Source organism: Bos grunniens, chromosome 2 (assembly GCF_055505025.1).
Source record: "Bos grunniens cultivar Pamir isolate PY7600 chromosome 2, Bosgru_T2T1.0, whole genome shotgun sequence".
Classification (NCBI taxonomy): Eukaryota; Metazoa; Chordata; class Mammalia; order Artiodactyla; family Bovidae; genus Bos; species Bos grunniens.
In genome coordinates, this window is record NC_141166.1 from 135,856,014 (window position 1) to 135,882,409 (window position 26,396).

General features: G+C 43.1%; 1 protein-coding gene across 11 annotated transcripts in view; it reads left to right on the forward strand.

Moving 5' to 3' along the window:
- The window catches only part of CYFIP1 (cytoplasmic FMR1 interacting protein 1), a 108,639-nt gene that overhangs the window by 49,546 nt on the left and 32,697 nt on the right, over positions 1–26,396 (forward strand). For 5 of the 11 annotated variants that reach the window (XM_086362641.1, XM_086362640.1, XM_086362663.1 and 2 more), the window contains 10 exons: positions 2,951–3,068; positions 8,409–8,531; positions 9,401–9,526; positions 15,470–15,636; positions 16,938–17,085; positions 18,174–18,327; positions 19,245–19,401; positions 20,781–20,877; positions 24,896–24,972; positions 25,082–25,190. In XM_086362641.1, the coding sequence (XP_086218767.1) occupies positions 2,951–3,068; positions 8,409–8,531; positions 9,401–9,526; positions 15,470–15,636; positions 16,938–17,085; positions 18,174–18,327; positions 19,245–19,401; positions 20,781–20,877; positions 24,896–24,972; positions 25,082–25,190 (1,276 nt within the window). Of the gene's footprint in view, positions 1–2,950; positions 3,069–8,408; positions 8,532–9,400; positions 9,527–15,469; positions 15,637–16,937; positions 17,086–17,803; positions 18,328–19,244; positions 19,402–20,780; positions 20,878–24,895; positions 24,973–25,081; positions 25,191–26,396 lie in introns of all 11 variants that reach the window. The other 6 variants (XM_086362636.1, XM_086362634.1, XM_086362638.1 and 3 more) reach the window with 2 other exon arrangements.

Consider the following 26,396-nt stretch of genomic DNA (forward strand, 5'->3'; position numbering starts at 1 on the left):
GCAACTCAAAAGCCTCTTGATGAAAGTGAAAGTGGAGAGTGAAAAAGTTGGCTTAAAGCTCAACATTCAAAAAACAAAAATCATGGCATCTGGTCCCATCACTTCATAGGAAATAGATGGGGAAACAGTGGAAACAGTGTCAGACTTTATTTTTCTGGGCTCCAAAATCACTACAGATGGTGACTGCAGCCATGAAATTAAAAGACACTTACTCCTTGGAAAGCAAGTTATGACCAAACTAGATAGCATATTCAAAAGCAGAGACATTACTTTGCCAACAAAGGTTCGTCTAGTCAAGGCTATGGTTTTTCCAGTGGTCATGTATGGATGTGAGAGTTGGAATGTGAAGAAGGCTGAGTGCCGAAGAATTGATGCTTTTGAACTGGGGTGTTGGAGAAGACTCTTGAGAGTCCCTTGGACTGCAAGGAGATCCAACCAGTCCATTGTGAAGGAGATCAGCCCTGGGATTTCTTTGGAAGGAATGATGCTAAGCTGAAACTCCAGTACTTTGGCCACCTCATGCGAAGAGTCGACTCATTGGAAAAGACTCTGATGCTGGAAGGGATTGGGAGCAAGAGGAAAAGGGGACGACAGAGGATGAGATGGCTGGATGGCATCACTGACTCGATGGACATGAGTCACAGTGAACTCCGGGAGTTGGTGATGGACAGAGATGCCTGGCGTGCTGTGATTCATGGGGTCGCAAAGAGTCGGATATGACTGAGCAACTGATCTGAATAGATAGGGTCTACTGTTTTGGTCAGCACAGATATAGAACTTTTTCATCATCCCAAAGAGTTCTGTTAGACAGTGTTGGTCACATATATGGAAGTATAAAATTCTCTGGGTGCTGATAAAAGCTGAACAACCAGTCTGCTGGGAAGGGGCTGGATGTTTGTATGCAACTTACAGAGGTTATAGAACTATCACCCGAGGGTCAGAACCTGACCAGGCTTATTTTTGCAAGGTCTCAGTTGTTGAGACTGGTCTTTACATTTTTAAAGAGGTGGTTTTTTGTTTTTTTTCTTAAGATAATGGCTCTACGGCTGATGTGACAGAGGCAGTGTAGCCTCCAAATTTTAAAGTGCTTACTTTCTGGGCCTGTGCTAAGACAGTTGACCAATCCCTGTTATAAAGAATCTGCAGCTTATGGTTACAAGTGATAGTAAATACGTAATTCTTTTTAATGCACCTTTCACATAGTCACTTGAGTCTCATAGGATGCTTCTGTTGACTTTCGCCAGATCCATGGTCTCCATTCAGCCATGGTTTTGAAAAATACAGTTGTACCTCAATCTGCCTACTCAGAGGTTAGCAGTCTTTTTCTGTGAAGGCCAATTTATAAACATATTATGTCTTTCTAGCCACATATGTCACATATTCTTATTTTTTACTTTTTTTTTTAATTACTCTTTAAATCTGTAAAAACCATTTATGTGGCTCGGGGGCACATAAAAACTGGTCACGTTGGGTCTGTGCTGTATGCAGCTTGCCAGCCTCTGTGCCAGCTTATTTCCTAATACATCTGTCATTAAATCTGATATGTGATGACCTTCCTCAAAATCACATTCACTAAACTGAACCCTCTCTTCATTTCAGCATCGACTTGGGCTCTGATTGGAGGGTGTACTGATTTCCATGGTATAAATAGAAATGCCTAAATACAAGTTAGCAGCGTGCACCTCCTGCTGTAACAAACTCAGTCATCTGTATAGCATAAGTAATGGTGAAATCAATAGAAGAGTCAGGAAGCAAGGAGTTTTGCATACTTTGTTTTTAGTGTAAGTGTAAAGTCACTAAAAGTCACAGGGATTTGTGTAAGTCATTGGCCATTATTACCAGTTAATTTCTGTGTTTCATAGCCACTGAGGCAGATGCCTAAACCTGTAGCAGTCAGCTCTAAGAGCTCAGCCCAGCAGTCTAGCACCTGTGTCTGGCCCCTGGGGGTTGGTGCAAGTGGCAGATGTTGGCATCTGGCTCTTGTGCCAGCTTATTTCCTAACGCATCTGCCATTAAATCTGGTAACACATATGCCTCTCCTGAAGGGGACATGCTGTCTGGGGCCTGCAGGGAAGGCCAGTGTGTTGAGAGTGGACCCTGGTGCAGGGCCTGGCCTTGTGTGCCTGCTGTAGACTCAAGGAGCTGCCTTGGCCAGTGCCTCTGTGATCATCATGCCATCTTATAGTGGAATCAAAGTTAAAAGTGATGCTGCTTGAGATAGTGTACTGATCATCTTGAAAATTGGTAATCTGCATCCTTTCCTTCTGGCAAAGGGGCGAACTTGTTAGAAACATGGTGCAAGTTGGTGCTGAATGTGAGGAAACCAAGGGAACTGCTCTGAGCCCGAAGACCCATGCTTTCTGCCCAAGAATGCCAACAGATTTAATCCTTTTTATTTTCCAATTTAAGTTTTGATACCCTTTTTTCCCACTGTCTTGACTATATCTGTTTGCTGCTGAAATGGCGTGTTGTACACGTAGTTAGTTATGGCAACACTGTCTAATTTCCAAGTTATGTCAGTTTCAACTCTCCCATCAAAGATAACTTTTGTTCCCGAGTCTTTGGCTGACTTGTTTTGTACTATAGTTTATATTTTCACATGTGAATAATAAGGAAATACTAGTTCCTGCCAACTGTGCAGTAATGTGTCAAGGGGCTCTGGAAAGGTTATGCAGTATCTTGAATCCAGCAACTCTCAGCTTTGTGGAAAGTAGTTTACTGATTAAGGAGAAATTAACAGTTCCTTTTCTAGAATACAGATATGAGAAGGTAGACACAGACCCGACACGGAGCTGAGGCAGACCCAGCTGTTACCATGCAGAGAATGCCACATTTGCTCTGCACCTCGACCTCGGCTGCAGTGGGCCTGCTGGTCTGGGAGTGGGCCTGCCTTGCACGTATCCTTGGCCAGGTGTCCCTCAGGTCATGCACGTTTCCCCTTTACCCCCAGATGGACCTGCACGTCCTCCAGCAGCAGCCCACAGTACAACATCTGCGAGCAGATGGTCCAGATTCGGGAGGACCATATGCGCTTCATCTCGGAGCTGGCACGCTACAGCAATAGCGAGGTGAGTGGCTTCTGCCTGCAGTGCACACCTGGCAACACCATGTCTGATGTGGTCCTTGTATTCTCTGCACCCAAATTTACTTTGAATTTTACACCCTTCATTTACTTTGAGAAGCATAGTTTAAGTACTGTGTACTTAACAAGCTCTCATTATAACGGATGAGGCAGTGCAGATATGATATAATGGAGTTTGTTTAGATCTGTTCCGCTGTACAAAAAGCATCTTCTTTTTTTTGGGAAAAATATTAGCAGTGATCCCCAAAAAATGACTGAGTTGAGACCATGAATTAAGTGCATTTTCTAGTCTAGTTCCATTGTTCCAAACTGCTAGGAGAAAGGAGAGGAGAGTAGAAGACATCAGGAGCAGAAGGGATGGTTTTGACTTGTGCCCTTTCCTGTCTAGAGGGAGGAAGTACAAGAGCTTCCAAGTTGATGGAAAGATACATCAAGTGCCCAGAAAAAGGCCTGAAGAAGGGTGTAGGAGGTAGTGCTCTCTCTTGGGCCACGGGCCTTGTTACTTCCTTCTGGCTTTGCAGCTGGGTTTTCTGTGTCCTTGTTTGGGCCAGTCACATTGCCCATACCTGCTGCGTGCCTGGCTCCAAGCCAGCGTTACTCACATGGGGTCGGTGGGTCAGGGGTCTAAGAGAGGAAAAGCAGCAATGGGAGGGTCATTTCTCACATCCTAGACTTTCATGCATTGGAGAAGGAAATGGCAACCCAGTCCAGTGTTCTTGCCTGGAGAATCCCAGGGATGGGGGAGCCTGGTGGGCTGCCGTCTATGGGGTTGCGCAGAGTCGGACACGACTGAAGCGACTTAGCAGCAGCAGCAGCAGCAGACGAGACACCAAGGTCAGGGTCAGAGCAGTGGTCAGTGGCATGGATGGGTGCTGGAAATGGTCTAGAGGGACCTAGGGACTTGGGGCAACATATATAGGTCTGGTTTTTGAGGTTGTAGTACCTTGGGGTTCCCAGGAGGACCATTACATTTGGAGGAAGAACTCTGTGCGCTGTTCTGCCCGTTGCAGACAATGAGCACTGCATCTCTCAGCCACAAGCACTAGTCAGTATGTAACCAAAATGACTGAAAGAGAGCCCAAACCCTCAGGGCCTGTTACCTCCTTGCAGACCACAGGTGGGTGGCCGACCGAGTAGAGACGGGGGCCAGCCCCCTGGACTTCTTCATGTAGTTGTAAACTGAGTTCATGAGGAGCTTTCAAACAGCACGGAGAGCTAATGTCTGCCTTTCCAAATAGGAGCATTTCACAGCATGCATGGTTCCTGTCTGCCTTCTGAGTTCTGCCATAGTGTCCTTATAATCAGAGAATGGTTTTAATAAGAGAAAAGAGATCTACCTTTGAAAGCTTTGCTCAGTTTATTTTTAAACAGATTTCTGAGGACATAATACACATATCAGACAATTCACCCATTTAAATTATACAGTTCAAAGATTTTTAGTATATTTAGTGAGTTGTGTGACTGTCACCACAGACTTGTTGAACACTGTCAACATCCCCAGAGCAACTCTGCACCCATTAGTAGGCACTCCCCATTCCCCTTCCTTCTGGCACTTGGCAGTCTACTTTCTATCTATGGATTTACCTACTGGAAGGTTCATCCATGTTATAGCCTGTATCAATAATTTTATGGCTTATAATATTTAAAATAATTTTATGTCAGAATAATACTGTGTTGCTTGGACACACCACATTTTGTTGGTTCATTATGAATAATGCTGCTATGAACATCCGTGTACAAGTGTGTGGACGTGAGTTTTCAGTTCTCTTAGGTAGATATCTAGGAATGGAACTGCTGAGTCATATGGCACTCCGTGTTGAACATTTTGAGGAACTGCCAAGCTGTTTTCAAAGCAGCTGCACTATTTTACATTCTTGCCAGCAGTCCATGAGGACTCTGATTTCTCTGCATCCTCGCCAGCCCTTGTTTCTGTTTTTTTTTTATTCTAACCATCCTAGTTAATGTGAAGTGGTACCTGGTTGTGGTTTGGATTTATATCCTTAATGGCTAATGAAACTGAGTATTTTTCCATGTACTCGTTGGTCAATTTTAAAAAATGTCTCTTGAAGTATTTGCCCATTTTTAAATTGCATTACCTTTTTTTTTTTTTACTATTGAGTTCTTATATTCTGTTATCTGTTATGTGATTTTCATATATTTTCTTCTGTTCTTTTGGAGTTCTATCTCCTGTCTTTTTGCTGTTCTTCTGTCTTTTTGCTGTCTCAGTGATGTTCTTTGAAGCACACTTTTTTATTTTTGATGTGGTCCAGTTTGTTTTATTTATTTGCTTTTGGCTGTGCTGGGTCTTCATTGCTGTCCAGGCTTTTTCTCTAGCTGTGGCAGGCGGGGCTTCTCTCAAGTCTGCCACCCTCATTGTGGTGAGCTCCCTTGTTGTGGAGCACAGAAGCCAGGGCACACAGGCTGTAGTAGTTTTGGCACATGGCTCTGTAGCTGTGGCTCCCAGGCGCTACAGCACAAGCTCAGAAATTATGGTGCACGGGCTTAGTTGCTCTATGGCATGTGGGATCCTCCTGGCCGAGGGATCAAACTCCTGTCCCCTGCATTGGCAGGCAGACTCCTTAGTGCTGAGCCACCAGGAAAGCCCTAGTGTAGTCCACTTTTATCTATTTTTTCTTTGGTTGTTTGTGCTTTTGGTCATAATGAAGAAACCGTTGCCTAACCCAAGTCACAAAGATTTACCTCTTGTTTTCTTCTAAGAGTTTTGTAAAAGTTTTAGCTCTTATATTTAGGTCTATGATCCATTTTAAGTTACTTTTTAAATATGATATAATTTAAGGGTTCAAGTTCATTCTTTTGTATGTGGATATCCAGTTTTGCCAGTATTGTTTTTTAAAGACTATTCTTTCTCCACTGAAGGCACCTTCATCAAAAATCAATTGACTGTACCACTTCTGTGTTCATTGCAACATTATTTATGATACTCAAACCAAAGAAACAGCCTAAGTGTCTACAGATAAATGAATGAATAAAGAAAATGTGATATATATTACACAATGGAACATTATTCAGTCATACAAAATAAGGAAATCCTGCCATTTGTGACAACATAGATGGTCCTTAAGGGGATTACACTAAGTGAATAAGTCAGACAGAAAAATACTGTATGATATCACTTTTATGTGGCATCTGAAAAACTAAACTCATGAATACAGAGAACAGATTGGTGGTTGCCTGAGGCAAGAGGTAAAAGAAGTGAGAAAAGACGGCCAAAAGGTACAAACTTTCAGTTATAAGATAAATAATTTCTGGGGCTGTAATATGCAGCATGGTGACTCTAGTTAAATAGTACAGTATTATATATTTGAAAGTTCCTTGGAGAGTAAATCCTGAAAGTTCTCATCACAGGGAAAAAAAAATTGTAACTGTGAGTTGGTAGATGTTAACTTATTGTGTAGTCATTTCACAGGATATGCACTTGTCTCAGTCGCTTAATCATGTCTGACTTTTTGTGACCCCATGGACTGTAGTCCATTGGGTTCCTCTGTCCATGGAATTCTCCAGGCAAGAATACTGGAATGGGTTTCCATGCCATCGAACCCAGGTCCTCCGCATTGTAGGTGGATGCTAATATCTCAATAATTAGGTGGAGGAGAATCAATTGATTATAATCCTGAGGCTTCATTTTTGGACTCTCAGTTCTGTACCATTGACCTTTATGTCTGTCCTTATGCCAGTACCACACTTGCTTCTTTTAATTGAAGTATAGTTGATTTACAATGCTGTGCCAATGTCTGCTGTACTGCAAAGTGACTCAGTTATACACATATAGACATTCCTTTTTTAATATTCTTTTCCATTATGGTTTATTACTTGATGTTGAATATAGTTCCCTGTGCTATACAGTAGGACCTTGTTGTTTATCCATCCTATAAATAATAGTTTACACGTGCTAATCCCAAACTCCCAGGCCCACCCACCTCCCGCTTGGGCCATCACAGATCTGTTCTCTGTGTCTGAGAGCCTGTTTCTGTTTTGTAGATAGGTTCATTTGTGCCGTATTTTAGATTCCACATATAAGTGTATCATATGGTGTTTGTCTTTCTCTGTTTGACTTAATTCACTAGTATGATAACCTCTAGTTGCATCATGTTGATGCAAATGGCATTGTGTTCTTTTTTATGGCTGAGTAGTATAATTGTATGTTTTAGCTGTTGTGAATACTGCTGCTGTGAACATAGGAGTACATGTATCTTTTTTTTGCCATGCAGCGAGGCATGTGGGATCTTCCCTGGTCAGGGATTATACCTGTGCCGCCTGCATTGAAAGTGCGGACTCTCAACCACTGGACTTCCAGGGAAGTACCCTGCATGTATCTTTTTGAATTACAGTTTTGTCCAAGTATATGCCCAGGAGTGGGATTGCTAGATCGTTTGGAAATCTATTTTTAGTTTTTTTAAGGAATCTCCATACTGTTTTCCATAGTCACTGCACCAACTTACATTCCCACCAACAGTGTAGGAGGGTTCCATTTTTATTATTTGTGTTTTAGTTCTCCATTACATAAATTTTCAAGCACACAAATGAAGAGACCAGTCCTGACTCCTCAGATGCCACACGAGGCTTCATCACCTACCCCTTTTCAGTTACTCCTCCAGGTTAGCATGAAGCAATTGCAAAATAACATAGCACTCCCTCTGAATATATTCCCCACGCGTCTCTAATAAATAAAGAACCCTCTTAAAACATAACCATAATTCCATCACACCTAAACAGCCAAGTATGTATTCCTCAACAGTAAACAGCTGGTCTTTGTTCACATTTACCCTATTTGCTCATTATCAGCAATGATTTATTTTTCCAGGTTTTTGTGCCCCAGTCTCCAAATAAGTTGTATAAGCTGCAGTTGGTTGACATGAACATCCCCCTTCTCATGCCTATGTCCGCCCTCACTTTCTGTGCCGTCATTTGCCATGACCTCTTTCCCCTGTGTGTCCTGTACACTGCCAGATTAGAGGCCCCGGCAAACACAGCTCCCGTTCTCCAGGCCCACTTGGTCCCTGGGCAGCCATGCTGAGGTCTGCTGAGGGGTCCAGCTGATTGTCTGGGATACGGACAGCTGCATCCACTGTCTTGAGGCATGACTAGGGCTCAGCCTGGTGGTCCTCAGCTCCTTGCTACTTCCAGAGCTGGATTCCTTTGCTCTGTGTATCAGTTGTTAAAATAATTAATTCCCTAGCACAACTAAAGTAATAGCTAGTTTTTTAGAACTACTTTTGCCAGTGTACATTTGGAGTAGGCTCCTAGAATGGGTTTGATAAGTGGTTTCCTGGACACTGGTGACCTCTTAATGCTCTATTATCTCTAGGTGGTCACGGGCTCAGGCCGCCAGGAGGCTCAGAAGACGGATGCTGAATACCGGAAGCTCTTTGACTTGGCTCTTCAAGGTCTTCAGCTGCTGTCCCAGTGGAGTGCTCATGTGATGGAAGTGGTGGGCCCTCTCGCTTTTATTTGGAAATGCACCCCCTAGTTAATTAGAAGTGCTTTTCTTCCTAAACTTGTCAATAAACCGACTAAACTATATTTTTTCTGCTTTAACTTTGGCCATTGGATCAAAAACAAATTAGCTTTTTATCTTTGGCACTAGAAATAAGAGTATATATTAATTTAAATGTTTCTAAGATGGCTCAATGTACATTTCATTTACATATATTAGAATTAAAGGTCCTTATCTTTTAAAACACATTGGTAGAATTACATTTGTATTGTTATGATGATTTTTACTTCTCATTTTTTTAAAAACAACACTCTGTATTTCTAGCCATCAGTTTCTTTTGTTTAGGATTAGTAAAGTGGTTTATGATGCATAAAAAGGTTTGGATACTCATAAGTCAGAAGATTTTTCTGTTTCATTGTTTATTTTGCTCAGACAAGGATTTTTATATTTGGATGGGTACTTGATTGTTTGAAAGGCTAATTCTTTTAGAAATGGTGATAAAGTGCTTATAGTCTTAGATATTCCACATAAAATATCCAGACCATTTTACCTGATGTATTTCTTAAGTTTTTGATGTATTACTTGAGACTGAAGTCACATTTCCAGAATGTTTTGCAGTTTTATGGAGATGGACTGTGTGTGCATGCATATGTAGTGTGCGTGTGCACATGTGTGCATGCATTGTGTGTGTGCGTGTGTGCATGCAAGCACTCATGCCTGTGTGTGACTCTCAGACTCAGTGAACAATAGAAGGCTGACCTTTTACCTTTGGTAGCTTTTGGCAGTAGTCCTGTAAGTCAGACCAGCAGGTAAACATTTTGCATTCACTGTGGCTGTCGCCCCTCTTTTTTTGATCACGCCAGTATTCATGGAAACTTGTGCACCCAACGGACAAGTACTCTAACAAGGACTGCCCTGACAATGCTGAGGAGTATGAGCGTGCCACCCGCTACAACTACACCAGTGAGGAGAAGTTTGCCCTGGTGGAGGTACGGCTTGTCTGCTTTCTTCTCCTTCTTTGATTCTGACCTCAAACTGTCTTTGCTTTACAAAGAAAGGCAAAAACATGAATGAACTACTTGTTTTATGCAGTTGCGTCTGTGTAGGGCGGCTCTTTGAATCTGTCACAAATGTCAGAATAGAGATTAAAATAGGTTGTGGGTTCCTGGTCTCTGCATAGACACTCCCCTGAGCCAGATCAGGGCGTGTTCTGGGAAGAGCTTGGGAGCCTCAGCAGCTTTTTGGTGGCACACACAAGAGGAGCGAGTTGAGACCTGGATGTTGGAGGGAGAGGAACCCCACTCACAGCTGTGTGGTCCCCAGCTCTGCATGATGTTCAGGACTCTTGTGATGAGCAGGTCTTAATTTCTGTGCCATCTAGTTTCTGGATGTATGTTTTTTAGCTGTACGTTTCCTACCTTGTTTGAGAAATCTTTGCATACCCCCAAGGTCATGAAGATAGTCTTCTACATTGTCTTCTGGATGTCTTATTCTGCCTTTCACATTTAGGTCCGAAATACCCCCTCCAACCCTCCCAGGTGCTCTGCCTGCCACCTCTGTTGTGCGTCAGGTAACCATACTCAGGCAGGTGTGTTTCTGCTCATGTTCCAATCCATTTGTCAATCTGTCTGTCCTTTCCTAATCCCTCTGTCTTAATTACAGTAGTTAAGTGTGTCTTGTAAAGTACATCTTTCTCTCTTCAAGAATTCTTAGCTGTTCTCACCCTTTGCATTTTCATACACATTTTAGAACCATCTATTTATGTCCCAGTGAATCCTGTTAAAATTTATTATAAGGGTTTGAATAAACCTATAGACCATTTTTGGAAGAATTAACAAATTTATAATATTAAATCTTTCATGAATCTGATATGTCTGTCCATTCCTTAAGATTCTCTAATACCTCTTTTCATCTGTAAAACTGTTGCACGTCTTTTGTTGGCTTTATTTTATTTTTTTCTAAATGTTTATCACTGGTGTTTAAAATCAGTTTTTTTTTTCGGTTTTCATTGTATCTACCAACTTGTCTAAACTCAGCTTATTAATTGTAATGAATTGTCCATAGATTATTCTGTATTTTCTACTTATATAATCATATCATCTGGAAATAATGACAGTCTTATTTCTCCCCCTTCTATTTTTTTTTTTTAATCAGACTGGATAGGATTCCTACTCATTAAATAGAAGGAGACTCCAGGCATTTATGTCTTGTTTCCCATCCCAAAGGGAAAGCTCTCAACATTTCGCCATACAACGTATTTGTTATAGGTTCCTTGTAACTACCCTTCCTCAAATCAGGGAAATTGCCTTCTATTCCATATTTGCTAAGAGATTTTATCATGGATAGATGCCAGTTTTATAAAAAAATTTTCATCCATTAAGATAGTTTTATGATTCTTTTATCTATCAGTGTGCTAGATTTATGTTGATAGGGTTTTTTGGATCAGGTTTAATATTAAGCTAGCCTTGCATTCCTGATATAAACTCAACTTGATCATGATATTTTATCCTTTTTATATATTGCAAGATACAGGTTGCTAAGATTTTTATATGGATTTTTGCATTGAAGTTCATGAGTAAGAGTGGCTTTTAATAATACTTTTTTCTTTTAATGTTTGGTTTTAAAACACTTTTAGATTTGCAGAAAAATTGCAAAGATAGTACAGTGGATTCCCATATACCCCATGCCCTTTTTCATTTATTACTAACATCTTATTTTAGTATTGTTATGTTTTAATAAGCCAGTGTAAATACATTATTATTAGCTAAAGACCATGCTTTCTTCACATATCCTCACTTGTTGTATAACACTCTTCCTCTGATCCTAGGATCTCACATCACATGTAGTCATCATGTACCCTTTGATTCTTCTGGGTCATGACACTGTCTCAGACTTTCCTTGTTTGTGATGACCATGACAGTTTTGAGGAGTGCTGGTCTTTAGAATAGCCCTCAACTGGAATTTATCTGATGTGTTTTTCATGATTAGACTGGGGTTGTAGCTTTTGCAAAGGAGGAGCACAGAGCTGAAATGCCATTTTCATAACATCACATCAAAGGCCCATGCTGTCAGTGTTATTGATTCCTCAGTGCTGGTGTTGACCTTGGTTGTTTGGCTGAGCGTGTCCAGGTGTCTCTGTTGTGAGGTTCCCTGCACCAACTACCAATACTCCCTTTCACAGGTGCTTTTAGGGAGGAGGTTGTGCTTAGCCCACACCTTGACAACCTTCCATTCTAATTTTTGGATTCTGGCTTCATGAAATGGTTGATGACACTCCCGTCTTTTCTGTTGTCTGTAGTGGTTTGTGTAAGATATTTTTTCTTTAAATGGTTTCCAGCATTTACTTGTGAAGCTTTTCCTGTATGGGATGGCTTCTGAAACTTTCAGTTTCTTTGTGAGATATAGAAGTATTCAGATTTTCTGTTACTTGTATCAGGTTTCGTAAGTTGTATTTTCAAAGATTTTTCTAAGCATCTTTCTAAATTTTCTTATTTTTGACATAGATTTTTTATGATAAGTTTTCATCTTTTTTGGTAACAGCTTTTTCCCACATACCTACAGTTCACCCATTTAAAGTGTAAAATTCAGTGCTTTGAGGGGATATACTCACAGAATTGTATAATCACAAACAAATTTGGAACATTTTTGTTGTCTCAAAAAGAAACTCATACCCATTAGGAGTCACCCCTCATTTTCCCCTTCCTTCATCCCGTGGCAGCTAACAATCTGCGGTCTGACTCTGTAGATTTGCTTATTCTGGGCATTTCATACAATATGTGATTGTGATTGGTTTCTTTCACTTAATAATATTTTCAAGGTTCCTACATATATCATCAATATTTCGTTCTTTTCCGTGCCAAATAATATTCCATTGTATGTATATATCATATTTTATTTATCCATATTAGCTGACAGACACTTGGGTTGTTCTACCTTTTCACTTATGAATAATGCTGCTATGAACTTGTGTGTGTAGGTTTTTGTGTGGACTTGTTTTCCTTCCTTTTGATAATACATCTAGGAGTAGAGTTGCTGGGTCATATGGTATCTCTGCCTTTAACGTTTTGAGAAACTACCAGATAGTTTGCAAAATGGCAACACTTCTTTACATTCCTGCCAACAGTGCATGAGAGTCCACTTTCTCAACTCCTTGCCAGTTGCTGATGTCTGTCTTGATTCTGGCCATCCTACTAGATGTGAGGTAGTGTCTCATTGTGGTTTTGATATGAATTTTTATAACAACTAACTCTGTTGAGCATATTTTCACGTGCTTATTGACAGTTTGTGGGCTCCCCAGGTGGTGCAGTGGTAGAGAATCTGCCAGTGCAGGGGACCTGGGATCGATCCCTGGGTCAGGAAAATCCCCTAGAGGGGGAAATGACAACCCACTCCAGTATTCTTGCCTGGAGAATTCCATGGACAGAGGAGCCGGATGGGCTACAGTCCATGAGGTCGCAAGAGTCTGACACAGTTGAGTGACACAGTTGACAGTTTGTATATTTTTGGAGAATTGTCAGATTCTTTGCCCATTTTTTAATTGAATCATTTGTCTTTTTATTATTGAATTCTTTATATATTCTAGGTACCAGTTCTTACCAGACATATGATTTGCAGCATTTTCTCCCATTTACTTTTTGCTTTCTTAACAGGATCTTTTGAAGCATAAAAGTCTTTCATTTTAATACAGTTCAGTTTTTCAATTTTTTTCTTTGGTTGCTTGTGCTTTTAGTGTCATATCTTAAGAAATCACCACCTAACCCAAGCCACAAAGATTTGTCTTGTTTATTTTTGTTTGTTTGTTTTGTCTTACAGATTTTTAAATGTATATGGTCCATTTTGAGTTAATTTTTTAATGCTGTGAGATAGGGTGTTATATCAGAGGTCCCCAAGACCACCCTTAGCCTAGATTTGCTAGACTAAGCTACATAGAACTAAGTAGCTGTTCTGTTCAAGGTTATGATTTATTTTAGAGAAATTACATAGATTAAAATCAACAAAGGGAAAAGACACTGGGTTAAGTCCAGGAGAAGCCAGGTGCAAATTCCAGATGTCCCCCTCCTTATTGGAGCTGCAGGGAATGTGTTTATTTCTCCTGGCAGTGGTGGGTGACCACAGATGCAGAGTGTTGCCAACCAGGGAAGCTCACCTGAGCCTTGGTGTCCAGAGTTTTTATTGAGGGTCAGTTAGCATGTAGCACAATTGCTATAGCACTCAGCTACTCAGACTGTAGACCTAGAAGAAAAACAGCTGTTTCTTATAAATCACATTGTTAGCATAAAATATCTGGTGAAACTGCTATTGAAGTGGCCCAAAGCCTCAGACACATATTCTTCGGGCTGAGTATTCCAGTGGCTTAGAGTCGTTTCCGAGGAGCCAGCCGCAGGCCGACTTCCTGGGAATGTGCAGGGCTTGTTCATCCCAGCCTACTGACCCTTTCCTACACGAGAGTCCGGCTTGATTCTTTTGCGTGAGGATGTCTAGTTGTGCCTCAGTGTTATCTGTCGGGGTCGCAAAGAGTCGGACGTGACAGCGCACGCACGTTTGTTGAAAAGACAGTATTTTCCTGTCGAATTGTTTCACACCCTTGTTGAGAGCAAATTGGTTATAAATATAAGGACTTATTTCTGGACTCTTAATTCTGTTCTGTCAATCTGTATGTTTATCCTGTTCCAATACAGTCTCATAATCTCTTAGTATCTGTGGATTGTGTGGTAATGTCCCCTCTTTATCCATAATGCTTGTCTGTTTTTTTTTCCTTGATCAGTCTTCCTGAATATTTGTTTGTTTATAAAACAGCTTTTTCTTAGTTGATCACTTTCTAGTATATGCTTATTTTCTGTTCCATTAATTTTTGCTTTTAGATATTAATTTCCTTCTACTTTGGGGGGGTTATTTTTATCTTTTTATAAATTAGTGATGAGTATTGTTGTTATTATATTTAGGCCAAAGCTCTAGATTTACCTTTCAGCACACCTTTCCTACATTCCATTGTTTGAATATGTTGTTACTGTTGTTCAGTCACTAAGTCGTGTCTGACTCTTTGCAACCCCATGAATTGTAGCATGCAAGGCTTCTCTGTCCATCACTATCTCCCTGAGTTTCCTCAAACTCATATCATTGAGTCAGTGATGCCATCCAACCATCTCATCCTCTGTCATCCCCTTCTTTTCTTGCCCTCAACTTTTTCCAGCATGAGGGTCTTTTCCAATGAATCAGCTCTTTGCATCAGGTGGCAAAATATTGGAGCTTCAGCATCAGTCCTTCCAGTGAATATACAGGGTTGATTTCCTTTAGGATTAGATTTCCTTTAGATTGCTGTGAGCTTGAATTCAGTTCAACTTCATTTGGAGAATTTGCTTTTTTAAATAGAAAATTTCCCTTTGTTTCCTCATTAGAAAAGCAGCCTGGGTTCATTATATAAATCCTGCAAGCAAACAGAGAAAACAGGCATGTGAAATGAGGGCAGAATCCTGTCTCTGGTACCATCACAAAAATGAACTTTAAGCAGTTCACTGCATTTTCTTCTGACTTTCTATGCAGATCAATTTACTGTGCCATTGTTAACAGATGGGATTTGGGTTACATACTTGTAATTTCTTTTTTCTTTTCCAGATAATAACAAATTTGCTTTCCTGAATCTTTTTCTTTTTTGTTGGAAGTCTTTCACAGAGAGGTGTACCCTAGTAGATTGAGAGGTGTTTTGAGCCATTTACCAAACGCTCCTGTTAGCTCCAGGCCAAGCAGATATGTCCCTGCCCTCAGGTACTTGTAGTCCGGTGGGGTCAGACCCAGAAACAGGGACAGTTGCAGGCGTACAGTAGAAAAACAGAAGGCCGGGGGCGAGGGCCTGCGCTCGGGGGAGGCGGACACCTGGCATGTGCCCGGCTCACCTGCCAGCCTCCACACACTGAAGGTCCTATGTCCTCCTGCAGGTGATCGCCATGATCAAAGGCCTGCAGGTGCTAATGGGCAGGATGGAGAGTGTGTTCAACCATGCCATCCGCCACACTGTCTACGCTGCGCTACAGGACTTCTCCCAGGTCACCCTCAGGGAGCCACTCAGGCAGGCCATCAAGAAGAAGAAGAATGTCATCCAGAGGTCAGCCCTGCTGCACACACCTCCCTACACAATCATCCACAGTGGAAGGATCAGCTTAGGTTTGAACAGCTGTAGAGTTACATTTTTATACATATGCTCAATACACTTATATTCAACCTCCAGACACCTGTTTGGTGAATTTCCTCTAAATGTAATGTAATGGATCCAATTGTTAACCTGAACAACCCACAATAAGTCAGATACAAAGGTCTATGCAGTCTGGAGACCCAGGAACAAGGGTTTGGTTATCTCAGACCTGGGTGTGTCTCAAAATCTGTGCAACAGTTCTGCTTACCAGGACAGTAGGGACACACAGCTCAGCATCTCATCTCCCGTTTTAAAGTTTATTATCTTCAGTGTTTTTGCTTCTATTCATATGGCCTGTCCTACAAACTAGTTATAAACCTCGTATGTATTGCAGAGATCCTACAGCAAACTTAAGCTAGGTTTCTGTTAATGTTTAGCATTTTAGATAAGGTCATCTTTCAGAGACATTTGTATAAAATGAAGCTCAGAGGGGCTTACATGGATAGTACTTTCGTTTTGTTGCTTTATAGGTGATATAATTGTCACCTGGTCTTTTTTTTTTTTTTTTAAACTTTACAATATTGTGTTAGTTTTGCCTGGTCTTGTATGACTTTAGCACTAATAAGATCTTATTACACTGTCAGGCTTCCTAGTTTTTGTTCTCTCACCTGGAGGGCTTAGTGAAAATTTTCATGTTTTCACTGAGCCTCAGTATTGCTGCAGGGAGCCCCACTACTACTGTATGGGAAATGTGCATGTAGTCTAGCTCAAAGTGACCAGAGTGGGCATGTGGGTGTGTCTGCCCTGAATGTGGCACCTGTGGGGAACTCTACATGGTGGAGCCCTGTTGGGAGTGGCAGAAGCCAGATGTCCAAATGAGGTGTGGACAGCGTCCCCAGGATTGTGTTGGTGACCATATTCAAATGAGAAAATGGGATAAGTCTCGAGAAGGTTGTTTGAGCTCTGAGTGGATGTTTGGGGTTTGTCTTCTTGCTGCCCTTAGCGTGACTCAATATTTAAGAAATCAAACACCACTTCTGGGCTAATTGATGCAAAATGCAAATGCAAGCACATTAGGTTTTCTGAGGGTGGTAACGTCCCCAAGAAGATGGTCTATTTTGAAAGTTTAACGTTGAACTGTCTCATTAGCACATCCTCCCACTGCCCCCAAGGGTGTCAGAGTTGGCTGTGGGTTGTCAGGAGATACTGTGATTGTAAAAGTGCTGAGGATGTCAAGACTTTGTCCCGCCCTAACAACTTGACTGGTGGTTTAGTGTCCTGCAGGCCATCAGGAAGACTGTGTGTGACTGGGAGACAGGGCATGAGCCCTTCAACGACCCAGCCCTGCGGGGCGAGAAGGACCCAAAGAGTGGCTTCGACATTAAAGTGCCGCGGCGCGCTGTAGGACCCTCCAGCACCCAGGTTCTCGTTCCTTGCTCTACTGAGTGGGGTGACCGTGAGCTGGGGAGGTGGTGGGAGGCTGGGAGTGAAACGACCTCACTGTGGCCAAGTACAGTCTGGGTCTTTTTTGCTCCTTTATTGCTTGTCCAAGCGAATCTAGGGTATAGACACCCCATGATTCCCAGGTTTGGTCATTTGCATGCAGAACTTAATTTGACTGCATCAACTCCTATTCCCAAAATGTGGGTGAAAGTCTATGTGTCCATATTTACACTGTGTTTCCTGGTGTTTAAATGTGTGGTTATAATTTTTATGTAGGGTCTAAAAAATGATTATTCCTAAAGATAAAATTTTTGGAAATTTGAAAACATAGCTTTGCTATATCCCTGGTCTTCAGCTTTCACTGCTGGTCTTTCTCCTGGCACACTCAGCTCCCTCCTGCCCCTTCAAGCAGCTTTCCTCTGATCCTCACATCTGATTTAATTGCCCTCTGCTTTTTCCCCTCCTGTCTGGAACTTTGTTCTCGTCAGCTCTGTGCTGTGGGCTTTTTGAATCTCTTCTGTCAGCCTTTCAGAGAATAGCCAGCAGAGCGTGTTGCTGGCTCTGTATAAAATCTTGGGGTACTTGGGCGGAGGGTGAGGGTGCCGTCCGGGGCCTGTCCCTCCCGTCTGCCAGCGTGCACATCCCTGCTCATCCGCGTGCCCCCGTGACTAACGCTCTCCTGTCTGTCCGTGTTTAGCTGTACCTGGTGCGCACCATGGTGGAGTCCTTGAGCTCTGCCGAGCTGCTCAGGCAGCTCAAGTCTGTGGGCGCGGAAAGACTCTTGCATGTGGTTAACGCGTTTCTGAGGCAGTCCTACGTCTATCCGCCCCTTTTAACCTTTGGTGGTAAGACATCATTTGTTTTTCTTGTTGATGTTTATGACATGAGGGTCTGCTCTGAGTTCTTTGTCCCAAGCAGCAACGACTTGGCCGTGTGGATTGGCGCTGCCCTTGCAAGGAGCCAGCGCAGTGTCAGTGGGCAGCCCTTCTCGTGGTTTATCTGTGTTTGTTGTAACTAATGTGCCATGTATATTTTCTCCCCTACAAATGTTTCCTTGGATAATGCAGCTTTACATGGTGAGAACCATGCTAGAGTCCCTCATTGCAGACAAAAGTGGTTCCAAGAAAACCTTGAGAAGTAGCCTTGAGGGGCCCACCATATTGGACATAGAAAAGTTTCATCGAGAGTCATTCTTCTACACCCACTTGATAAATTTCAGTGGTAAGACCTACTGCTGACCAGTGTCTGCTCCAGCATATTCTAACACCACTAACAATGTCTAGAAAGCTCCTGCCTGGCTGGCTGCCCCTGCTGTGGTCCCTTCGTCCTCTCAGGCAGTGACACATGTTGTAACCCTCGTGGCATTTCCTCGCCTGTTGCTTTAAATGCATGGCTGGCCAGGGACTTCCTCCATGTGGCATGGCCCTTAGAAGGGTGAGGCCCATCGGGCTGGGGCTGGCCCAGTGACCTGGATACAAAGTCTTTGTAACCTACACTGGGTCAGCAACTCAGACCGGTGTAACTGTCACCTGGCTTCAGATCCAGGTGGTGATAAATACCAGAAACCACTCCCAGGCTAAGTGTAGAAAGTAGCAGGTGAGCTGAGGTGCATACTGCACATGCCATCCTGGGGTGACCATGTGCATGTGGGTGCCCTTGGTCTTCATGGAGCTGTACATGTTTATTTCTGTGCTGTAGCCGTGATTCAGGGTACAAAGCCTCTATCTTGGCTGCAAGTGCTATAGGTTTATAGTAATCGTTAAGCTTTTCTTTTTCTCTTCATAAAAGGACGGAAACATTTTTTTCCAATCTGTTTTGCATTAGATAGACATGTACTAAGTAAGAATACAGTACTGTGTCTGTATCCCAAGTAAACTGTCAGAAGGTGCACAGTGTTAACCATGTCCTGTTGATGGGTGTTGCTGGGCTTGTGGTGCTGGACGCTGACTCTCCTGTTGGTGAATGAGAATCAGCACATCCAAGTGGCTTTGTCTGTGGCCACACTGTGTGCAAGGCACATACTCATGTCCACTCGCCAAGGCCCAGGGCTGAAAGCCTGGCACGTGCCCCCTTGCCTTGCCCTGTGGAGTCCTTTCTGGTTACAGAAGATTAATGTGGTGTCTTTTGAATCCCTTAAGAGACGCTCCAGCAGTGCTGTGACCTTTCGCAGTTGTGGTTCCGAGAGTTCTTTCTGGAGTTGACAATGGGCAGAAGAATTCAATTCCCTATTGAGATGTCCATGCCCTGGATCCTGACAGACCACATCTTGGAAACCAAAGAAGCGTCAATGATGGAGTAAGTGTTCTGGAGGCCTGTCCCAGCCTCCTGTCCATAATGTTTATAGTCCTTGGTGGTGTTTGGGAGGTGGAGGAGGGGCCGATTGTTCTCATTGCTTCATTTGAAATCATGATTCTTGGGGTGAGACTTCAAAGATCAATACAAGGAACAGGTGTCTTGGCTTTGGATTGAAATCTGGTGCCCAAGCAGTAAAACTGATGAATAAGTTCTCTGTGTCCAGGTGCCTGCAAGGTCCTGGGAACTTGGCAAGGGGAGAGGTAGCCTGACCTCTAGTGTGGCATGGCCTCAGACCCAGATGGATTTGGGAGAGGAAGTGTTTAGTGTGAGGCTCAGGGTCAGGGCTGGGGGTCAAAGACTATGAAGGGGTCAGAAAATACGAAATCCATGGAGGGAAAGTAACTGCAAACAGGGTCTCGTGTGGTGAGCAGATGGGGTCCCCACCTGGCCGTCCTCCCTGTCCTCCTGGCCTGTGCACACCAGGAGAGCAGCCTTCCCTCCCTCTGCAGCAGCAGTGGCATCCACAGCATGAGGTCTTGATGAACCTGTGTGCTCTCTGAGGGCTGCGTTGGGCCTGCTGCTCATGTGCCTCAAGCCCTCAATGAGACCTTACCTCTGCAGACTGCTGCTGCTGCTACTGCTGCTAAGTTGCTTCAGTCGTGTCCGACCCTGTGCGACCCCATAGACAGCAGCCCACCAGGCTCCCCCGTCCCTGGGATTCTCAAGGCAGGAATACTGGAGTGGGTTACCATTTCCTTCTCCAATGCATGAAAGTGAAAAGTGAAAGTGAAGTCGCTCAGTCGTGTCTGACTCTTTGCGAACCCATGGACTGCAGCCTGCCAGGCTCCTCCGTCCATGGGATTTTCCAGGCAAGAGTACTGGAGTGGGTTGCCGTTGCCTTCTCCAGACTGCTAGCTACCACCTTTTATCCAGGGTCAGAGGGGCTTTGGCCACACCAGATTTGCTCTTGGTACGTTATGGGGCCCGGGACCTTTGTATGTTTTTCTTTTTAGGTCAGACAGTTTATTCTTAAAAATAAGAAAGTGACTCATTCTTGTGGTTATTAAAAAATTGCAAATTGGCATGAAAATCTTTAAAACATGGTAAGTGAGAAGATGAAGTTGCAGGAGGCTGTCATGGACCTCCCAGGTGCCCTGGGAGTTGACTGAACCATGCGTATCCTGCCAAAAGCCCAGCCTGCCTGCTGGGGCTGTTTTGTCAGGGTACTCACAGGAACCAAATTTGGCATTTGAAGTAAGAAATTATTTTTCCTCATGAGAAAGGAGAACAGTGAGTGTTACATTGCTGGTGGAGGGGAGGGTGTGAAAGCCAAGAAAGCCCGTGTGGGCAGCCGGGCTGACCTGTCTCCCCTTCTGCAGGTACGTCCTCTATTCACTGGACCTATACAATGATAGTGCCCACTACGCCCTCACCAGGTTCAACAAGCAGTTTCTCTATGATGAAATTGAGGCGGAGGTAAGGGCCCAGGCACTTTTAGCAGACTTTCTTTAATTTCCCTTTTCCTCTGAATATTAGAGGAAGCAAACTTTTCTTTTTAATACAAAGACGTTTAAACAATGGAATGAATTTTGAAATAAACATTTTAGGATGCACCCTTCTATCAGTACTTTTTTCTGTGCATCCACACAGGATGGTTGGTGTCTTCAAACCAGCTTCAAAGCACCCATCAGCTGTTGGGTGACATTTTTTTCACGTGATCCCATGTCTCACATGACCCCATGTTATAAGCACCGCATATCTTGCCTGTTCTCTTGCATGAACACAGTCTAGAACAGGGACATTATATGAAATAGATGGACTGAACCAATCTCTATTTTATTTCTCTAGTTTTAGCTTTTTATTTTTTACTCATTATAAATAATGCTTTAATGAACTTCCTTGCACATAACTTTTTAGTTGTTTTGGGTTATTCTTGAGGAAAATTCCTCCAAGTGGAATTAGTAAGATAAATCTGATTTTCTGGCTCAAGATATAAGAGAATTTAACCTTAACATTACATTATACATATGGGTCTCATTCCCCATTGTTGTTGTTCAGTTGTTTAGTTGTGTCTGACTCTTTGTGACCCCATGAACTGCAGCATGCCAGGCTTCCCTGTCCTTCGCTATCTCCTGCCGTTTGCTCAAACCCATGTCCATTGAGTCAGTGATGCCATCCAACCATCTCATCCTGTGTCGCCCCCTTCTCCTGCCCTCAATCTTTCCCAGCATCAGGGTTTTTTCCAATGAGTTGGCTCTACGCATCAGGTAGCCAACGTATTAGAACTTCAGCTTCAGCATCAGTCCTCCCAGTGAATATTCAGGGTTGATTTCCTTTAGGATTGATTGGTCTAATCTCTTTGCAGTCCAGTGAACTCTCAAGAGTCTTTTCTGGCACCGTAGTTGAAAAGCGTCAATCCTTTGGCACTCAGCCTTCTTTATGGCCCAGCTGGCACATCCATACATGACTATAGAAAAGCCATCCCTTTGACTCTACGGACCTTTGTCGGCAAAGTGATGACTCTGCCTTTTAATATGCTATGATTGTCATAGCTTTTCTTCCACGGAGCAAACATCTTTTAATTTCATGGCTACAGTCACTGTCCACAGTGATTTTGAAGCCCAAGAAAATAAAGTCTGTCCCTGTTTCCATTTTTTCCTCATGTATTTGCTGTGAAGTGATTGGACTTGGTGCCACGATCTTAGTTTTTTGAATGCTGGGTTTTAAGCCAGCTTTTTCACTCTCCATTTTCACCTTCATCAAGAGGCTCTTTAGTTCCTCCTTGCTTTCTGCCATCAGGGTGGTGTCATCTGCATATCTGAGGTTATTGATTTTCCTGGCCATCTTGATTCCAGCTTATGCTTCATCCAGCAGGCATTTTGCGTGATGTATTCTGCATATAAGTTAAATAACCAGGGTGACAATATACAGCCTTGACATACTCCTTTCCCAGTTTTGAACCAGTCCATTGTTCTAACTATTCCTTCTTGACCTGCATACAGATTTCTCAGGAGGCAGGTAAGTTGGTCTGGTATTCCCATCTCTTTAAGAACTTTCCACAGTTGGTGGTGATCCACACAGTCAAAGGCTTTACCATAGTCAATGAAGCAGAAATAAATGTTTTTCTGGAATTCTCTTGCTTTTTCTATGATCCAGAGGATGCTGGCAATTTAATCTCTGATTCCTCTGCCTTTTCTAAATCCAGCTTGAATATCTGGAAGTTCTTGGTTCACATACTGTTGAAGCCAAACTTGGAGAATTTTGAGCATTACTTTACTAGTGTGTGGGATGAGTGCAGTTGTGCAGTAGTTTGAACATTCTCTGGCATCACTGTTCTTTGGAACTGGAATGAAAACTAACATTTTCCAGTCCTGTGGGCACTGCTGAGTTTTCCAAATTTGCTGCATATTGAGTACAGCACTTTCACAACGTCATCTTTTAGGATTTGAAATAGCTCAACTGGAATTCCATCACCTCTACTAGTTTGTAGTAATGCTTCCTAAGGCCCACTTGACGTCACACTTCAGGATGTCTGGCTCTAGATGTGTGATCACACCTGTTTGTAAGGCCTCCTCAGACAACCATTTTGCCTTAATGCCTTTCTATTTCTTGGGAGTAGTTTTGGTCACCACCTCCTGTACAGTGTTACGAACCTCCGTCCATAGCTCTTCAGGCACTCTCTCTGTCAGCTCTAATCTCTTTAATCTATTTGTCACTGCTACTGTATAATCATAAGGGATTTGTTTTAGGTCATGCCAGAATGGCCTCATTCCCTGTATCCTCACGAAAACCACAGGAAACACTTCCTCAGGGAGATGCTCTGGATTCCTTGGTGAGGCAGGGTAGGCTGGGGAGAGAGACCCATGGGTCCTGGGGCAGCTCCACTCTGAGCACAGTGTGTCTTCATCACGGTTTGGGGATATGAGCTAATCCCATTTGCAAGTGAGAATACAGTCTTGAGGGTGAAGTCCCAGGACTGTCCACCCTGCATCTCCTGACTAATCTTGGCAGCCCAGGAGAGGCCATGAGCAGATGCCCTTGGGACATACAGCCTGGAGGCAGGGGTATACCCCCTCAGTTCAGTTCAGTTCAATTTAGTCGCTCAGTCGTGTCCTACTCTTTGTGACCCCATGGACTGCAGCACGCCAGGCCTCCCTGTCCATCACCAACTCCCGGAGTCCACCCAAACCCATATCCATTGAGTCAGTGATGCATCCAACCATCTCATCCTCTGTCGTCCCCTTCTCCTCCTGCCCTCAATCTTTCCCAGCATTAGGGTCTTTTCAAATGAGTCAGCTCTTCACATCAGGTGGCCAAAATATTGGAGTTTCAGCTTCAACATCCTTCCAATGAACACCCAGGACTGATCTCCTTTAGGATGGACTGGTTGGATCTCCTTGGAGTCCAAGGGACTCTCAAGAGTCTTCTCCAACACCACAGTTCAAAAGCATCAATTCTTCGGCACTCAGCTTTCTTTATAGTCCAGCTCTCACATCCGTACATAACTACTGGAAAAACCATAGCCTTGACTATACCCCCTGGAGGAGCCCAAATGCAGTGCACATTAGCCCCCTGGGAGTACATGATAAAGAGAGACTTTTTAATATTTCTTTACATTTAGGAGAATTGAAGTATTTTTCTCCATCATTAAGAAAGGTTCTGACATAATTTTCAGTGGTAGTGTGGTGGTTACTCCTGGTCACACTGAAATGGATTTAATCTTCTATCATTGGATGGTAAAGTTGTATCCTTTCTCATGAGAACCTCTTTTAGTTGCCTTAACAAAGAGTTGAGATTTTGTGGAAGGGTTGAGGTTCTGTGGTTTTAGGTTTTTTTTTATCCCTAGGACTTAACTTATTTTATAACTGGAAGTTTGTACCTTTTGACAACCTTTACCCATTTATCCTATGCTTCACCTCTTCAACTACCAATCTGTTCATTGAATTTATGAGTTTGTTTTTATTCTTTTAAGATTCCACATATAAGTGAGATCATGCAGTATTTGTCTTTGTCTGACTTACTTCACTTAGCCTAGCACCCTCAAGGTCCATCTATGTTGTTGAACATTGGCAGGGTTTTCTTATCTTCTATGGCAGAGCAGTATTCCACTGTGTGTGTGCGTGTGTACACACCACAGCTTCCTTACCCATTCATCCGTCAGTGAACACTTAGGTTGTTCCTGTGTCTTGGCTATTGTGACTAGTGCTGCAGTGAACTTCAGGGTATAGATCTTGAATTAGTGTTTCCATTTCCTTTAGATTAATACTTAGAAGTTGAATTGCTCAATCAAAAAAATTTTTAAGTTTTTTTTAAAAATTTCATCTTAATTCAGAAAAGCAAAATTTGGGGCGAGAGTGCAACTTGTGGGATCTTAATTCCCCTGCCGGGGATGGAACCTGTGCCTTCAGCAGTGAAAGCGTAGAGTCCTAACCACTGGACTGCCAGGGGAGTCCCTAGGGAAGCAGAATTCAATGCATGCTTTTTTTTTCTTCAGGTGAATCTCTGTTTTGACCAATTTGTTTATAAGCTGGCAGACCAGATATTTGCATATTATAAGGTTATGGCAGGAAGGTAAGTATGTGGTTTGCAATTTGGGTACAAAATCTTGGGCAATTTGATCTGACATTTCCATTAAAATTCATAGTGCATGAGAAATTGTCCTCTCTTCCCTCCATGCTAGTTTGCTTCTTGATAAACGGTTACGATCAGAATGCAAGAATCAGGGCGCAACCATCCATCTCCCGCCATCCAACCGCTATGAGACACTGCTGAAGCAGAGGCACGTGCAGGTGAGCCAGGTCACTCCTGGGTGCAGTGAGACACGGAGCCGGCCATGGAAACATGGGGTTTTTCTTAGAGCTTCTCAGATTTTAATGGACGTCAGTATGTGTTGGCTGTGGGAATATCCCTGTCAATAGCTGGAATTTTAAAGATAAACAGTTTCTCCTGGGGAACCTGACACACTGGGGATGCTGCCCAGCGCAGCTCCCGGGGGCTTGGCCCAAGCGCGGGTCCTCTCCAGGAGCCCAAAAACCAGAACTTGAGTGAAAGAAGATTCGGCACTTGTTACAGTGGTGTGCTCAGTAGCTTCAGTCATGTCCGACTCTTTGCTACCCCATGGACGGTAGCTCGCCAGGCTCTTCTGTCCATAGGGTTTTTCAGGCAGAAATACTGGAGTGGGTTGCCATGCCTCCTCCAGGGGATCTTCCTGACCCTGGGATCAAACCTGCATCTCCTGCATTGCAGGCAGATTCTTTATCGCTGTGGCTCAGATTCTGTGGTAAAGAATCTGCTTGTAATTCAGGAGGCCTGGGTTCAGTCCCTGGATTGGGAAGATACTCTGGAGAAGGGAATGGCCTAACCACTCCAGTATTCTTGCCTGGAAAATTCCATGGACAGTGGAACCTAGTACATGAAGTCTCAAAGAGTCGGACACAACTGATTAAGACTTTCAGAGTGGTGGGGAGGAGCTTTTTCTTGGCCAGCATGAAGAGTAAGAATACAGTGCTTGTTTTGTTTCTTTAAAAATAATATATGTATATATAATCAAAAGGAAAATACAGAAAGTTGTAGGGAAAGTTTCATGTCATTCTATCTACAGATAGTGTTAGTCACTCAGTCATGTCTGACTCTTAGCGGCCCCATGAACTGTATAGCCCTGCAGACTCCTCTGTCCATGGAATTCTCCAGGCAAGAATACTGGCGTGAGTTGCCATTCCCTTCTCCAATCCACAGATAACCACCATTTATATTTTGGGGCATTTTCACCAGGGTTTTGTCTGTATCTTTATGGTATTGAAACGATACTGAGGTATACCCTTGTTGTTACTACTCTGCAGTAGAGATGGAGGGGTTTTCTCCTGTCCATCCCTGTGACACAGTGGAGGAAAGGCACACACAAGCCACTCTGCTGGGAGGTGGCCCTGAGCCCATCACAAGGGGTGCACTAAGTGACAGGCCCAGGCTCTCCAGGAGGCTTGGCATCTCTGCTGTGA